At 38.0% G+C, this 16,880-nt stretch overlaps 4 protein-coding genes across 8 annotated transcripts in view; 2 read left to right on the plus strand and 2 right to left on the minus strand.

Annotated features, from left to right (window-relative positions):
• LOC122571730 (amyloid-beta-like protein) overlaps positions 1-4,143 on the minus strand; it is a 49,021-nt gene extending 44,878 nt beyond the window's left edge. Inside the window, exons 1-2 of the mRNA XM_043735811.1 lie at positions 4,034-4,143; positions 3,793-3,951 (exon numbers count right to left, since the gene is read on the minus strand). Coding sequence (XP_043591746.1) covers positions 3,793-3,849 — 57 coding nt within the window. The 5' untranslated portion in view covers positions 3,850-3,951; positions 4,034-4,143. The remainder of the gene's footprint in view (positions 1-3,792; positions 3,952-4,033) is intronic.
• A 3,053-nt stretch (positions 4,144-7,196) lies between these two features.
• LOC122571733 (persulfide dioxygenase ETHE1, mitochondrial) lies at positions 7,197-12,987 on the minus strand. 2 transcript variants are annotated; one of them, XM_043735817.1, is made up of 6 exons: positions 12,698-12,987; positions 11,649-11,793; positions 8,832-9,017; positions 8,399-8,487; positions 7,552-7,762; positions 7,197-7,404 (listed from the first exon to the last, which is right to left on the minus strand). In XM_043735817.1, exons 1-6 carry the CDS (start codon positions 12,830-12,832, stop codon positions 7,340-7,342), a joined length of 831 nt encoding a protein of 276 aa, XP_043591752.1. In that variant the 5' UTR covers positions 12,833-12,987; the 3' UTR covers positions 7,197-7,339. The 2 variants fall into 2 exon arrangements, with proteins under 2 accessions (XP_043591752.1, XP_043591753.1); XM_043735818.1 differs by lacking the exon at positions 12,698-12,987 and adding an exon at positions 12,374-12,507.
• A 324-nt stretch (positions 12,988-13,311) lies between these two features.
• Positions 13,312-14,219, plus strand: LOC122571734 (40S ribosomal protein S19-like). 2 transcript variants are annotated; one of them, XM_043735819.1, is made up of 3 exons: positions 13,312-13,401; positions 13,579-13,649; positions 13,790-14,219. In XM_043735819.1, the coding sequence occupies exons 2-3, from the start codon at positions 13,579-13,581 to the stop codon at positions 14,181-14,183; spliced, it is 465 nt and encodes a 154-aa protein (XP_043591754.1). In that variant the 5' UTR covers positions 13,312-13,401; the 3' UTR covers positions 14,184-14,219. The 2 variants fall into 2 exon arrangements, with proteins under 2 accessions (XP_043591754.1, XP_043591755.1); XM_043735820.1 differs by having other exon boundaries at positions 13,340-13,401; positions 13,579-13,653.
• Positions 14,220-14,780: 561 nt separating this feature from the next.
• LOC122571726 (arfGAP with SH3 domain, ANK repeat and PH domain-containing protein) overlaps positions 14,781-16,880 on the plus strand; it is a 52,464-nt gene continuing 50,364 nt past the window's right edge. For 2 of the 3 annotated variants that reach the window (XM_043735796.1, XM_043735798.1), the window contains exon 1: positions 14,781-15,505. In XM_043735796.1, the coding sequence (XP_043591731.1) occupies positions 15,380-15,505 (126 nt within the window). In that variant the 5' untranslated portion in view covers positions 14,781-15,379. The remainder of the gene's footprint in view (positions 15,506-16,880) is intronic. The other variant, XM_043735804.1, reaches the window with a different exon arrangement.

Below are 16,880 nucleotides of genomic sequence, written 5' to 3' on the forward strand. Positions count from 1 at the left end.
TCGGTCAAGTGGCAAAAATTGCAAAAGTAAATAAGGGGATGTCTGTAAACAGAAATCCAATTAGTCGTAGAAGTAGGAGAAGTTTCTATCCTTCTCTACGATATAGGATTTCAAAATATATTTCTTGTATTTCCAAGCGCCACAGACGTGGAAGCGTTTTAGAATGTTGATTTCGAGCGAGAACTATTAGGTTGGCAACCGAGTGATGGCGGATTTTGTCATTGCCACCTAACGACAAAATTAGCAACCACTTAGATGCCAACCTAATATTTTCTTGAATTATATAAAGTCGTTATCTCTCCTTCCAACTACTGATTTTATGAAATTTGAAAAAAGAAGAAATAAATGCAATTATTATCCCGCATCTCTGTGACGAATTATCTGCTGGGTTGGCAACTAAGTTATTGCGGATTTTGTCACTAGGTGGTACTGACAAAGTCCGCAATCACTTAGTTGCCAACCTAATATTTTCTCGAATTATAAAATGTCTCCTGGCGTCTTTGATTTATCAGATGCGCTTCCATAACGCGTATCCATAGTTCTATCGGATTTTTCGCAATTTGCACAAACGATAACTCGTTTCGCTCGCTCGTTAGTTGGTCAGTATTTAACATCCGAACGCTGCATACTTAGTTAGTAGCTTAACGCGCGAAACATTTGGAACAAGGGGCGCCGAATAACGAAATAAACCGGCATTCTCATGAATTTATGATTCGCGCAATTTATCAAACCACTAGGCTGAATCGCGTAAACTGCAACGTATTTCCCGCTCTCTTTTTCGTAACAAACTCTTTCGCGCATCCAGCCGTTGGACACTGGGACTCGGCTGCGTTGCGCGAGATTTTCATTTCCAGCCACTCGATTAATCGTCGCTAAATTATCGCGGGGCGTGTGACGCGGAGTTTCGCGCGAGTAAATTATTTGCGTTCGCTTGCCATTCGGCGTAATAATCGCGCAATCGATTCCGTTAGCGTATTAATACGCAGTTCGATTAAAAAGAGCGAGACAAAAAAAGGAGAAAGGGCAGATAAAGGGGATAAATAGAGGAAAAGAAAAACTAGAGAAAAAAATAGGGAAGAGAGGGACGGACGAAAAAACGGGAGAAAATAGCGATGTGAAAGGTGACCTTAAAAGAATCTGCGTCGAAAATGAAAAATGCATTGAAACTCTTTCGTCCTCATTTACTCCGTCCTCCATTACCAGAGCATTTTCTCGTACGCCAGCATGGGGACAAGGAGCCGCATTTAAGCGACGGAATATCTTTTTTTTCCTTCTTCTTTCTCTTCTTTTCCTCCTCTCTTTCCTTCCCTTTTTTCTTTTTTTTTCTTCTTATTCCGTAAAAACCAGGCTTTACGGCGAGAAATGGGACCACGGGAAATGAGGAAACATCGAAAAGCACGGCAGATCTTTAACTGTGCGTTTCAATCGTGCGACACCGTGTGCCTTTAGCTACGTGGCGAATCTAGGTGAAGATCGTAATTGCTGTTAAGTACAAAACCGCTGGAATATCCAGAAAAACCGATATGGCTGCGTCAATGAATTTTCGGTTCACTGCGGTGATTTGATTCTGATATTCGGAGAATGCAACCCGTTGCCGATGAATAAAAGTTTTATTCCGATCGCCAATTGAAATATTTGTGTCCGACAATGGGACAATATCGTAAAAACACATAGACGTTCGCGACGAACGCGTTGAACGAAGTATAGGATTCCTTTATTCGTGTTTGAAGAATTGTAAATTTAAGGATTTAAGAATCGCTACATCGAGAATGATCGTGATTTGTTCGATGATTTATAACAATTACGAAAATTGCTCTGCCGTTCCGAGATTCGTTTAGAAATTTTGAAGAGAGAGCGAGTTGAGGGAATATCCAGAAGAAGCGAATCAATTTGATACTAAATTTGCTTACGAGATTATCTTGAAAAATATTTCCATCAAAAATATTCATTTCTCGAAGCTATCGATTTTCATATTCTAGATGCTAGGTAAGCCATCGGAGTTTCCGCAAAACTTCGTCAGTTTGTCATCTACACATCGATGAAAGGCTTGTGTCATTGGACCGAACAAGTTGCTCTCCCTCTTTAACTTCAGATATGATAAAAATCAAAAGATCAACAAAGTCGTAGTCATCGTACTATTTATCCGTGATTTTTGTTCGTTAATCAGACGACCTTGCTTATTTCGTATTCTGCAGTCGTATTCCATGACCAAACGGTGCGATACATCTTGCCAGTACGAACTTTTCCATCTATTAGACACGATTCTATTTCGTAGTAATGGCGACGAACGAGCACGTAAATTGAACTGTCACACGGAATTAACGTTAACGAGAAAATCGTTCGCAAATCCGTTTCCCGACTTACGTATTTGCAATCTCTTTGCTTTGTCTGTGCCTCCGGAGTTTTGCCTATGTTCGTTCGTGCGTGATAATTTGCGCATACACAAGGTTACTCCCCCGAGATAGGTGCGCTTTGAAACGTTTTAAAAGCGAACGCTTCCTAAGGACCGTGCTTCTTTTTTTCCACCCCGGCAAAAAAGAACACACCGAAAGTTGCGCAGCGACGCTCCGACACTGTTAACACTTTGCCAACTAGAATTTCAAACTAACATTCTTATCGAACGTTACATAAGGACGCTCGAAGCGAAATTTCCAACGTGAGTCAGTTGAAAGTCGATTTACAGTCGTTTTACGACCCGATGAAAACCACGAATTACGATCTCTTTGATAATTATTGCATTTCTTAAGCTAACGTTCTTATCGAACGTTACATAAAGATGTTAGAAGGAAATTTCAAATGCGACGAGTAAACGATCCTTTCATGATCGTCCGTAAATACGATTTCGTTGACAATTATTTGATTTTCGAAGAAAAGAGCGATTCGATGTGTATAAAATTAACGATCAACACTGGAACTACTACGGTGGTCAAAATGACCAATTCGTAATTTTTCATGCGAGTTTCGTAAACGTATAACGTTTTAGTGCGGTTTTAAGAATTCGAATGATTCTTACAAAATATATGAACAAGTAGTAAATACTGTTTCTTCTTGAATTATATGTTTCCTCGTATATACCTTTCGTTTTAATTTCTCTCGTACAAGTTCCATTCTTTGTACAATATAATACAGCATCTAACATAGCCTTTTCCAAGAATCTCTGCGCGAAGAAATCTTTACTCGTTAAACCCAATCCCCGATCAAGAATCTAGGTGATTCGATAAAAAAAGAGGAATTGGTATCGTCGCATTACGATATATGACATTAACGTTTAAAATAGCCAGGAAAGTAGCGAGGACAGGATATCGTGAAATATATAACGTCAGATCGGATTAATGCCGCTTGGTCGCATGGAAAGAGCGTTGGAGTCCAGTAGGCGGTTATGTATCGCGTAGTCCTCGAACGAAAGCAAACACATTCTCGTAACGTCGAGCTGTCGATCGTTACAGAGCCGTACACGGTATAATGCACTCTAAATGAACGCATCAAGCATCGTGCGGTGGCATCGATCGAAGCACCATGAACAATTTGACAGGTAGCACACACGGCTTAATTGGCAAGCATTTAAGGGGAATTTCCACGGGACAGGTACACCGTGGCTACTACATCGATCGTGATGCGCGTTGCGCGTGACATTTGCCGCTTGTTCGACGAGAGGGTAAAAAAATAAAAATTGTCATCGAGACTGGTCGCGAATAAATTGTCCGAGGCGATCGATTCCAATTAGTCGTAAGTCTACGCGTTATCTGTTCTATGTTTCTTCTATTTCATTGCTAAATTGATACAGGTACTCACTTGGACCCGGCAGACCATCAAGACGCCCAGCAGTGCGGGCACCAGCATCCCCTTCATCTTCCTTCGTTCGGTCGACTCTCTATAAAACTCCCCGCACGATGTCTATGTGTGTCGTTTCGATTTCAGGCCGGTTACGATTCCCTGACTCGTCTCGATCTTCTACGAAAAAACGACGACGCACTGACTGAACAAACGACAGAAACGTTGCTGAACAATTTGCTGTATGCAAGCCACCACTCACCCGCCGTATACGAGAGCACAGCGTACTACTGTGACACTGCTGCTGGGTGGGTCGCTTCACGAGAAATCAAGATGGAGGTGAAGCGCGGCGCCGGTGCCGCTGAAACGATTCGACCAATCAAAAGCTGTCACTAGATGACCGCGCCGGAGGGTGCGTTCACATGCGCGCAATGGTCAGTCGATAATGTAGCGGGAATATCGTGATTTTAAACGGTATTACATACTTCGAACGTAATTGTCAACTTTCGACAGATTTTCCGCCGGAAATGTTGCTTTCAACGAAACACTTGACTACTCTATTCTATCCAGAATACTAATACTAATCGGTGGAATCATTTTTACGCGAATCGATGAATTAAAACGAGTATTTCGAAGATTTCTTGTTTTATTTCTGACGTACAATATCACTTTTCTAATTAAAAGTAACTAAACTAAAGTACAGTATTTTTAAGGAAATACGTGTAATCATGATCTATGATGCATTATTTAGATTAGAAACATTGTACTTTAAGAAATTTAATAAAAAAAAGAACTGTTATAAATTATTTTCTAGAAACGAGTTTACAAACTACCGCTTTTTATTTATAAAATCACCTTGAAAATGTTTTCCGCGATAGCTTTTTTTCCATGCGCGCACGCGCGCACGTTTTACGGAATTTTATAATATTTAAATGTAAAGTTGGAAAACAAATTCAGCACACGAAAATCCGGAAAAAGATGTGTATAATATTTGCGTTCAATCTTCGTTCGAAACATTCATTTATTTTCCGTGAAAATTTCTCTCGTTTTCGTATCGCTAAAAATTTACAACGTCGATGAAACGTACAAAATAAGAAAAAACTGAAATGCCGAATCGATATATCGCGAAAGTAATTTACACTATAATTAAGATATCCGCGTATCGTTAAAATTTAATAAGATTAAATTGATAACATTAGTATCATCGAATAATAATCGCGTTTTAACATATGTAATAAATATTGACCGAATCGTACAGTACTCATTACCATTTCGAATACGTATACGATTAACAACGCATAATTGCATAAATATTCGGTTAAACCATAAATTCAATCCATCTATATTTCAGGCGTTTCGAGTATTTAATACGGTGAACCGAATTGTCCAGCCAACGAATAGGGAACTGGCTAATACCGAGCGATGACAGAATTTGACGCGTCATCCGTCGCAGTCGACTGACACCTCGGGTTTCGATTTCAAACGGGGGAAAAAAAAAGAGGAAACCAGAATAAACCTAGTATCCGCGCTCACTATACGCGCGCATGATTGAAAGGAAACATCGTCGAATATTTTTAAGGTCGGTCGATCAGGTTGACGATTTAGAGAAATTGCGCGTTACTGAAGAATTTGAAAAGTTTGCTTTCAGATACTGTCGTCTATTATCGCGCATTTTTATCTAATTCGGACGATACAAAAAATTCTCCTTTGTTGATTTCGTTGATAATTGATCTATCCGGCCTTAACTGTAGAAACACGTAATATTAAGTTAGTAGTAGTTAATGCGTAACAAACACGAAGCAATGATTCAGTTTGACGCGAACCTTCTCCAGCTAATCCACCCGAAACGATCTAGTGCAGCAATGTAATCGACATTTGTCACAAATAGCACGTCCATTATAAATATTGTTGATATAAATATTGTCATGACGTACGTACGATTACCCGATAGCAGGCTAGCCTAGTACAATATAACGTATAAATCAATCTAATGCAATTGTACGCTACGATAGTCGTTAATTATCCTGAGAAATGGGTGCGACTAAAAAAGAAGCGATTCGATTCGAATTATGTATCCGCCGATGAACATCCGAACGTTAAAGATGATAGAGTTGTAACGTTTCAGGGGCTACTACCTTTTTACAGTGCATTTACATAATATCGTCGCTAATACGCCGTCCGTAATAGCCCTATTAATACACAAAGTGTAATATACAACGGTACGACATCGTTTATATTCGTCTCTAATACTTTCATACGTCTATAATGCGTAATCAAGGCGAGGCCAAGAGGAACGACGAGGTACACGAAGACAAAATCAAACGGTATAGAATGAAATATCGTGAGCGGCATATATATGTGCACATCAGCGAGTCTTTAAACCGGTCGAATTGCCAACACTGTTTCGTTGCATCCGCTCACTTTCCGGCTCTTGTCGTTTTTACGGTTTAGAGAAGCGTGCACGTAAGTATGTACGCCTTAACAAACGTCTCTTGACATTTCATTTTTGTTAACCAACCGCATACCCCGTGCGTTCGACTTCTCTCTATTTTCCGTCTAAGCCATCGGACCCAGAGAAATTACACATTCCGCGTGGTTTCGTCTGTTTTTCTTCCTCCTCGCCCCGCTAACCATCTCTGTCCGTTTCTTCCTCTTTTTTTTTTCAGAAGAGCATGAAAACGCACGAGCAGATAGCCTTGGCCCATACCTTTGCCCGTGTGTCGGCCACCGTACCCACCGGTTACCCTGGAAACGGTATCGATTTCAACCCTCAGCTATGCAGTAGAAACCAGCGGCACACCATGGGGGTCTCTTCGTCCCGAGTTTCGACAAGACAGCCCGTTTAAACTACCCGATTACAGCAGCCTCCATCTCTATTACCGCCTTACGTTTCGTTTCGCGTGCTTCAGAAAATCAGTCCGCCTATAAACGTCAAAGTAGCTGAGTGGATGGGACGTCGTAAAATCGGCGAAATTTTAACCAACGCTATCTTTTCATCGTCGCTGATATCCACTTTCGCACGCCGATTAATTCTTTCAGCGTATTTACCTACGCTAATATAAAATCTCCTTTGTACAAGATAGCAGCGATAACGCGATTACGCGGTAGAACTATGGCTGATTCGGTCGAGAAATAAGAACACGCTCGGTTGGTACGCTGCGATAAATACGGTTGAAATTATTTTGAATTATAATTGTGCATCGTAGTTCAGGGTACCTACGCTGTGCACGGCTGGAAATTTAATTAGTGTATAAAATTTAGCATACGTTATTTAGAAGACGTGGCCATAACGTTTAATGAGAACAAAAGGGTTGGAAATGACGTTGCGTTTCTTTACGCGGAATTTTAATTTTAATTTTAATACTAGCAGAAATTTCAAAATTAAACAGGTCGAGGGTGTTAATTAACAACGATGGGCCACCTCGTTTCGCTTTTAGATTATTACTTTTATTTTTACCGTGCAATTGATACTCTTCTATATTATGCGCTATTATTGTACGCAAAACGACCAAATCGAATTAACAACAAGCCGATCGATGAACGTAAAAATATCACCCGGTTCGTCTCTTCATGGTTTCTGTTCCTTGGCAACTTCGTATAGACCGCAAACTTTGTTCGCCGGTACAGCTTTGTCTGCAAAGGTTAAACAGATTTTATCATTACGAAAGTTCAAAAACGTAACCAGCGGAAATGTCAGCCGCCGTCGTAAATTTCCAGACAACGTTTTCAAATGAAAATCAGGGCTCAGGCTTTAAACGACACGCAAGCAAATTAATGTACCGATCATTTTTGGGTACGCCAGATTAAGGTTGTTCATTATGTCGACAAATTCATTTAGGGATTTAGATAATCTAGGATTAAAGGCCTTCTCCTCGGCCACCGTGGTTACTGTTCTACCAGAATAATCGTGGGCAGGATACAGTCTGAAATTTCCTGGCAACGTGAAGATTTTCGAATGAACCGAATTGTACAAGACTTCTGCGGAGCCACCCTGTAACAGAAGAAAATTGCAAAATATTAATTTCGTCGAATATGAATACGAAAGAATGAAATGACGTTTCTCTTACGGCACGTACGTATAGCGCGCGTGAATTTACGGATTTTTGACGAAATTTCGAGTAAACCGTTTCAAGTACCAATGTGTCTACGTCGGCTTTTAAACTTGTTAGCGTCTAAATAAATGATGCGCCCGTGTATGCAAGAGTTACCGTGTACGATATTGAACCTGCGCACAATTTTACTTCAACGTTTCCCGTGCAAAATATCGTCGCCAGATTTTGAGACTAAACGGGCCGCACCATCCCCTTGCGGTTAATAACTCAACCACGCTACGTAAAACGCGATGTTTAGAAAGCTTTTGAGATTCTTCGTGATAGCGCGCGTTAAACAACGATATTATATCAAATTAATTCGGCGCTTTTGCATAAATTATAATTACCAGGCTCTGTAAGAACAACTAGGGACAATTATAAATCCATTCCGAGTCTCTACATTTCTACAGCATCGTAAGATTTTAAAATTATACTCGTATCTATATCCTATATCACATTTTACAGTCGTAGTTTTAGATTCAAAATTACTCACGGTATTATATCGGAATCAGTAAGTAGCATTTTTTCGCACAAACCTGGAAATCCGTTCGTCCACATCCGCGTATCAACAAAGCATCGCCTGTGAATGCTATACCTTGTTCGTAGCATACGTAGGTAACGCAACCTGTTAAAACACGAATGTATTGATTATGAGCTGGCTGACGTTCTGATGCATTGGGATACAAATTCATTGGAAACTGGTGGTTTAACCCTGTTGCGTTCTTTACGTCGTTTTCCATCTAATTGATATCTCTCCAACGGTACGACATACCTGGTGTTTCGAACAAACATAAAAATATGAAGGAAATACCTTACGCGTGATCTCTCGTCTCAAATTTTACGCCAAACGTCTCTATGCAGAAGCAAAATTCTCTCGCTGAATAAGATGTCCGCGTATTTATGAGCAGTGGCGTTCATTCTTAAGCACGAGTACCTGCTTTTAACGTGACGAAAAAAAAAATAGCTGACCTTCGGTGTGTCCGGGAGTAGGCAGCACCAGTAAATTATGCTTGCCGAAGCTTATTTGGTCATCCGGACTCAGGAGTATATCAGCCTTAGCGCCGCTGCTACGTGATATCATTGACTGGCAACCAGGTAACAAACTCTTCAGCTTTCCTGTTCCGGTGATATGATCAGCGTGCATATGCGTATTTACTGCAAAAGGCGTTTATCCAAACGGTTATCATGTGCACACACGAGAGCGCTCTTCGTCGACCGCTATCGTCCATCTGCTTCTCGCCATTCATTTATTATACAGCGAAACTTTGATTATCCGAAGTTATTATAATTAGTTGGAGCAAAACCGGTTAATCGAATTACTGGAAATGCGAGCAGTATTTCGAGTAAAATATAATCGCAAAATCGAGATTCCGTTGTATCAAAAATCTCAGGTAAGCGATGGCAGGCACTTGTCGCTCAATGGTTTCCACAGACGTTTTCATTTATTTTCGTAGGAGCTAACGATAAATATAAAAGGAGCGCCGGAGAGCTCCATTTAAATTATCAAGTTTGTCAATTAAATGTGCACGAACTTAGAAAATACGAGAAGCAAATTACGAGCCAACGAATCGAGAAAAATGATAATGAAGACGCGGAATATGGTAAAAGTTCCATTTGAATTTACTTTGAGTCTTACTGCGGTCGTAAGTCTATGTCCGTTGGATGTTTCGTCGAACTGAATGAAATTAATGTCTTTGAAACTGTTAAAAGTACGAACAAATTTCAGAAAGACGAGTTGCAACGTCGTTACTCTTTTATTTAATAAAATTATATCGTTTCTTTCAGACTTTCCTTCGAACTTTAAATATTTCCAGTTAGAAAGTTATATTCTAGAAAAAGGAAAAAGATTAAACGAAGAATCGCGGACTTTACCGAAACACCAGATTTGACAAGAAAAGCCAATCTGCGCCAATATTTTCATTCATCGCAATATACCGTTTGTTCGCAACTACATATATGTTATATAAAATTGAATATCGCTTTTTCCAGCTATCTATCTTAATTGTATTAATATTAATTCGTTAGATAAATTTTGTCTATAATTTATCGTTATACCGTTTGAAACGTTTGTCTATTTCTATTTATTTTCGTTATGTATGCAGCTCCATCCAATTACGCGAAACACCCAGTACGCAATGTCTAAAACTGTGCTCTTTGACTTTTTCAATAAGCCGATGGCCATATAATTACATGTTTTCAAGAGACTGTTTTTTACGTTTTAGTTGGTATAGAAGACTTCGAGTGGCAATTTGAACAATTAAGCGCACGGTTTCCTTAATAATACCAGCACTTCATTTAAATTATTGAATTACCGACTGTTGTGCTCGCGCTCAATAGACTGCAGTTAAGAAGTTTTAACCGACAAGAACGTTTTTGACCTATTGTACCGGCAGATATATCAACGCGGTACATTAAATCGTTCGAGTCCTTTGTTTCATCGTACGCGATCTTTAACTGTCGCACATTTCTCCGGTGCGGTGTAATCAGATTGAAACAACTGATGGTTAATTTAGTTGCTCGTTCCTCGCAGTCGGAACAAATCAACCGAATAATGCACTTAAACACACAGCTTTTACGTCCAAACAAGATTTGATGCGCTTCGCTTCTCTACAAGGTAAACTGAAAATCATGGTAAAATTGAGAACAATGGAATTGTTCTAAAAGAAACGTACCTTTATGTACGCTACAATATTATAAATTTACAAGAGAAAACGCGTTTCGAGAGAAAATTTTCTCGTGAAATTTCATGTCTTTTTTTTAACTTGACGTGAATTGCAATTACTTCAACTGGTGGATGTAATAGTCGAAACAAACGATAGATGGCAATCTTTTGATTTTAATGAACGACTAATTTATCGGTCTTTATCTTTCGAAACGACGAAACGAGCGAGTGCTACGAATTATGTGCAAAAGCTATGTTAAATATATTTTTAAAAGGATTATATTTTACGAAATATTGACTTGTTTCACGGAAGAGTACGTACCGATGATACGTCGCGAAGACAACGAAATGGACGGTAAAATGCGCAAACTGGTGATTAATATAGAAATATGAAAAATTATCACAGCTGTGACACGCACCACTTTTCTACCGTACCCTTCGATTATATCGTTCAACGCAACTTTCAGTCCTTAAAAAATCAATTTTCATCGAACCGGATAGTTAATCTGTACTTCATATATGATTCATGTATGATAATGCTTGATTGAACATCGACTGATTAAATTTCATTACGATTCTGTAGTATTAGTACATATCCGCACATAATAGATGTAAATTTATAAATCGATATGATACGAAAGAGCATATCGTAATATCACAATGATTAATTTAAAGCTAACTTGATCATTTACATATTGGCAGTGCGACGAATTCGATTAGTTAGTAGCATGAACATATAGATGTGTACATTGCAATGAAAAATTTACAATCTCCCGTTAGCGCATCCCTATTTGGCAGCGTTTTTCCAAATATCTTGATCGATATTACTATGTACGAGGACAAAGAGAAATTTTTTCGCATATATTTTTACCGAAAGACCAGAAATCATTATAACGAAAAGCGTTCAATTTTGTTCCAGCTGAAAGTATATTCACCCTCGAATAATTTTCAAATTCGTTTCTCGAGAATGAAAAATTTGTTCGCCTGGGAAAACATATTCGGTGAATCCAATTTTATTTTCTGTGCAGCAAAAAATGGTCAACCTATTTCCGGTACTGCGGCGAATTTCAAGCAACAGCGAATGGAGAATGATTTTTGCGAACGTGATTATACTCTCAACTTACTAGCATATTTTAAGGTTAATCCCAATTCCTGAATAATGGTTTTATCTCGTTCTGCCCACTCGATGACCGGGTCAATTAAGATCGCGGTCTTATCGTTGATGTCGGCCAATAGATAAGTATAGGTACTGGACACAGGATCGAACATCTAAGAATTTCAATTAAAACTTGTTAAAAAGGGATTCGAAAGTGGTGAGCTGAAATTTATGGAAGATTCTAATTTCCGATGGATTTACGATAGACTACGATTATTGATCAAATTTATGAATATGTAAATGCAATGGCAAAATGAAAGTATTGGTATAGACGAAATTTGCCTTAAAATTCTACACAGATATATAAAGCATAGGATTCTTTATCAAATTGTTTTGTGGGACATCATTTTTAGAAAAAATCTACATACTGCGTAATTACGTTATCGACAACGAATAGATCGCGAATTTTTATGGGAAATTTGAAAGTTCAGAATTGCACAGAAAGCATTTACTCTGAAAAAATGAATAAAATATCTAGTAATACTCGATAGGTAAAACAACGTTCTACCGAAACTCTACTCTTTCAATTGTATTCTCAAAAATATGAATCTGCATAAAAATCCGCAATCTAATGATGAATAATTTTTTGTAATTGCACAATTTTACATAATTTTACTTTGCATGTAAGTTTATAACTTTGTATAATTTACAATAATTCTTTTACGCTGAAAACCGTTGAAAATTATTACTCACCGGTTACTGTGGATAACGATTAATTTGTAGTATTTGTATATCAGAATACTATTCAAAATATCCTTACTATCGAGAAAAATGTCATAACTACAGTCGTTACGTAATTCATAAAATTAATAGTAGAGCAATAATATATATTACAAATTTAAATACAAAGAACAAGATTTGTATGAATCATAAATCAAGTTAATAAAAGAGTAACATTCAACGTGAAATGCGCAATTTGTAAAAATTGATTCTCTGAAACTGTTAATACATAAGAAATCGTCAGATGTCGCTACAACCACAACAACGGAACGAAAATCTGCGTAGTTATTGACTTACTTGACGAAAAAGAAAATCTTTCGAGAAAGGGATTGGCTCCGTTAACGCTACGTTCTTACAACAGGAATTCATGGTGATTAAATTATATTTAGAAAACGAAGATTTTAGATACTGTTGACACAAAGTTTTAAACATATCAAAAGTTTAATGGAATCTCTATTTTATGTCGTAGAAACAACGTATTTATGTTCTCACTTGCAACTACACGTTCAGCAGCGCTGTTTGTCAAAATCAAAATGACGTCATGATTAAAATAAAATTTATCTTTGCGATTACGTTATCTTTATCAAGTATTTAGTTTGTATTTTGATAATATCAGTAAACTTTGTAAACCCCTCGTCTGTATATGTCATGAAACTTACTATAATGTATTTACATGTATAAACGAAACTTTATTTAAATTTTGTTATACCCTAACATAATCGAAGAAGTAGTAAAAAGTCCAAAATCTCGAAGATAAAATCTAAACTATATTCTTCAATTATGTATATTTTGATTATCGATCAAATAAATAGTCTACTATATTTTTATTAAGACACGTTTCTATGTATCGAAATTTCATGGTCGTTTCCTGTTAATGCCGCCAATTAACAATTTACTTCTAGCGCCATCTTTTTACTACTCTCTTTCCGGTTGGCTTTCGGACGAAAGTTGTCTACTTTATTCAGTTTTCCACAACTCGGCATATTATTGTAGGAAGAAAGGTAGTATAAGTTATAATACAAAGTAATTAACGTACTTTATATAATATTTACACGTATATTTATATACATGACTTACTTTAATTGAGCTCTATAATATTGTTGTTACAATACACGTGTGGAGTAAACCTGTACAATATTTGCATTGTTGACAATTTTTGATCACGATGTTTGTTTCAGATGCCGTCTGTAACGCTTAAGGACGTTGACCAGCACAAATTCGTAAAGGCTTTCGCAGCCTTTTTGAAAAAGTAAGTAATTGTTTTTATATAGACGTAACTAACCTCAAAAATGTTCATGACGTAGAAACTTATTATAAATTAACAACAAAATACGTATATACCCATGACTTTTTTAAGTATTATAACTATTGAATTGTTTAATATTTTAGAACTGGCAAAATGCGAGTGCCAGAATGGGTTGACATCGTAAAATCTGCACGCTTCAAGGAACTTGCCCCGTACGATCCAGATTGGTACTACATTAGATGCGCGGCTTTGGTTCGTCATATTTATATTCGTAGTCCAATTGGTGTTGGAGCAGTAACAAAAATCTTTGGAGGACGCAAACGCAATGGCACCCATCCCAGCCACTTCTGCCGATCTGCAGGTGGTGTTGCCCGTAAAGCTCTTCAAAGCTTGGAACAACTGAAACTCATTGAAAAAGCTCCACTGGGTGGACGTAAGCTCACCAGTCAAGGTCGTAGAGATTTAGATCGTATTGCTGCACAAGTGAAAGCAAAAAGCAAGAAACAACTTAAGCTACAAGAGACTCTTGTTCTTTAATTTTTCTGTTTCTATAATAAAAATGAAAAAATTGTATTTTGATAGAACTATTTGTGTCCAAACCTTATTTACTTTAACTTAAATCTCGGTAATTTTGAATAAGTTAAACATTGAATAATTAAAGTAAACTTCGATAAAAATGTGTAATTATATTTGGTGCTTGATGCTACTATTTATTTTTGAATACTTGTTACCGTACTCCTAATCATCGTGTTTCTATAAAGTTATAACGATCTATTCATAAATCAGAAAAGATAATTACAATAGTAAAACTTTTGGACATACGCCCAAGTATACATATATTCACATTTCTACAAATTATAAGATCTTCAGTGTTACTATATCTAACTCTATTGACTCTAAAATAACATTGTTATAACTATATTAATAAATAATTAGATTCTACATTATATATCTAACACGATATATCTTTGTAACATCGCAAGTAATAAATCAAAACATCAAATTGGAACGGAATTAATTTGCCGAAAATTACAATAATATCGCAGGATGGCAGCACCAACGAATCCGAATACAAGCGACCTTCTCCCTAAGCGTAACCTCAATGGTGAAGGTGCGAGCGTACGCAGCGCCGCCTCAGTGAAACTTAGACCGTGGACGAAAACGTTTCGGCACCGATCAGGTTGATTTTAGATCGAGTGGCGAGTAGGTGTAAAGAGATTTTTCTGGGACGCAGCCGCGTACGCGCGTGAAAGTGTGTATGCAACGCGAGCCGCGCGAACCAAGAAAAGGTGCGAACTATGTTTCCTCGCAGTCAGTGCAGGAAACTCCGATCAAGCAAAATGTTAAAGAAATAATCGTGTCGCGCAAGTGTCTCTCGCTGGTAGAGAAGACAGACGACCGTGTGCTTGAATTTTCTTTCTCTCTTCTCCTCTATTCAACCCCCTTCCCTCTCCTTCTTCTCTTTGTGTCCTTCCCCCCTCCCGCGGGCGCTCCTCTCTGGGTCCGTTCGTCGCACCGGGACGACGTTTACCGTGCGTCACGGGAAACGGCATTGGGAGGAGACAGAAGGTGACAGCCCTCCCGCGGAATTTATGGTGCGCACCGGAGAAACGGTGAAGTGAGTGGTGTTGACGAGTGAAGTGAGTGTGTAACGGCACTAACAGTGCTAGACCGGTGACAAATTTCGGGGGCTCCCCATAATTTCGGCCAATATAGGTAGAAAGAGGGAAAAAATGCCGGGCCTAATCGCCGTAAGTGAGTTCGTCGAGGAGACGAGGGAGGATTACAATTCGCCTACGACGTCCACCTTCGTCTCGCGGATGCCACAATGCAGACAGACAATCACATCCCTCGAGGAGGTAAATTTTCGCTTACACACATACACGTTCCCTTCGTTAACGCTAGAACTATCATAACAGACGAAATAAGCAATTTCGATTTGCTACAGTTTTACAATCTTTCAGATTTAGAACTGGCCTCTGGACTTTTATACATTTATAAGAAATTTAATGGTGCAAAAATACGAATACGGACAAATGCGCAAAATATCGAAAATATAATATTCGTTGTAATTCTTGGAGTCTACGACAATTCTCCACTAATAATTCTCCCTCTTTTTTAAACGATGCTCATCAAAATATGAATTTCCGCAGTCTATTTTGTAATAGTAGATTTTTCAGGATTTTTAATGATATATATCTATCAGTTGGACCTCTTTGACACAGGTTTAGTTATAGTCTAGTTATAGTTCTAGCGTTAAAGGAATTAAAGTACATGTTTCGTCGACCATCAAAACCTATGTTGAAAACCATCTATCCAACGTAACCTTACCGAGGTTTCTGATCAGTGCGGTGGTCGAGCGCGTGTTCTAATGCGTGGGCGTTCCACAATTACATACTTCATGGGTATGCCTTACCTATGATATCCACTAACACTATTGATGTAACGATTTTTCGATGCAACACGCATCGCATTAACCTCTTGCGAATGTCTTTCGATGCTGCACGCAACTTCTACCGTGCTCTCTCTTTCTAGCCTGCATCTCTCGCGCAGTTTCCACGTATCGATGATGTAAATGTCGCTTACGGTCGATTCGCGACTTCCAGTTCGGGTAATGCACGCAGACATGCCGTCATTGCTGTATTTCGTTCGCGTAAGTCTTCCAATAGAGGAAAATAATGATCGGCAAGCAATTTTCAACGCCATCGATGAGTCTTTTTACACTCAAGAATCAATTTTCTTTCATTTGTACAATTTTTCGTGAGATTTTTGCTCTCGATTCGATCGATCGTATTTCATTGATATTTTCAAGATATTTGTTTACTTATTTATTTAGAGTAATAGACGGCCATGTAATTGCCTGTTGCACGGCAAAAAATCTCCATAATAACGCTGGAACCAAAACTAAAGCTAAAAAGATAACGCAATAACGGAACAATACAAAACACGAGTTTTATGCTAGCAGATAAGATAGATTCACTTGTATATAATGGCGCGTATACATATATATATAATCGATACATCGATATATAAAATTTGATTGGTTTTATACAAATGTCAGAAAGATTTTCGAAGATTTCCCCGTGCAATTAATCAATTTAGATAATATTCATCTAAGAATTAAAGATATTTATTGAATATAAAGCAAATGCGTAAATTTCCTGTTTCTTGAATCGAAAGTAGAAAGATTTCTACATAGTAATAAACATTCAAAATTACTATATATATATATTT

The sequence above is a fragment of the Bombus pyrosoma genome, linkage group LG10 (assembly GCF_014825855.1).
Source record: "Bombus pyrosoma isolate SC7728 linkage group LG10, ASM1482585v1, whole genome shotgun sequence".
Taxonomy (NCBI): Eukaryota; Metazoa; Arthropoda; class Insecta; order Hymenoptera; family Apidae; genus Bombus; species Bombus pyrosoma.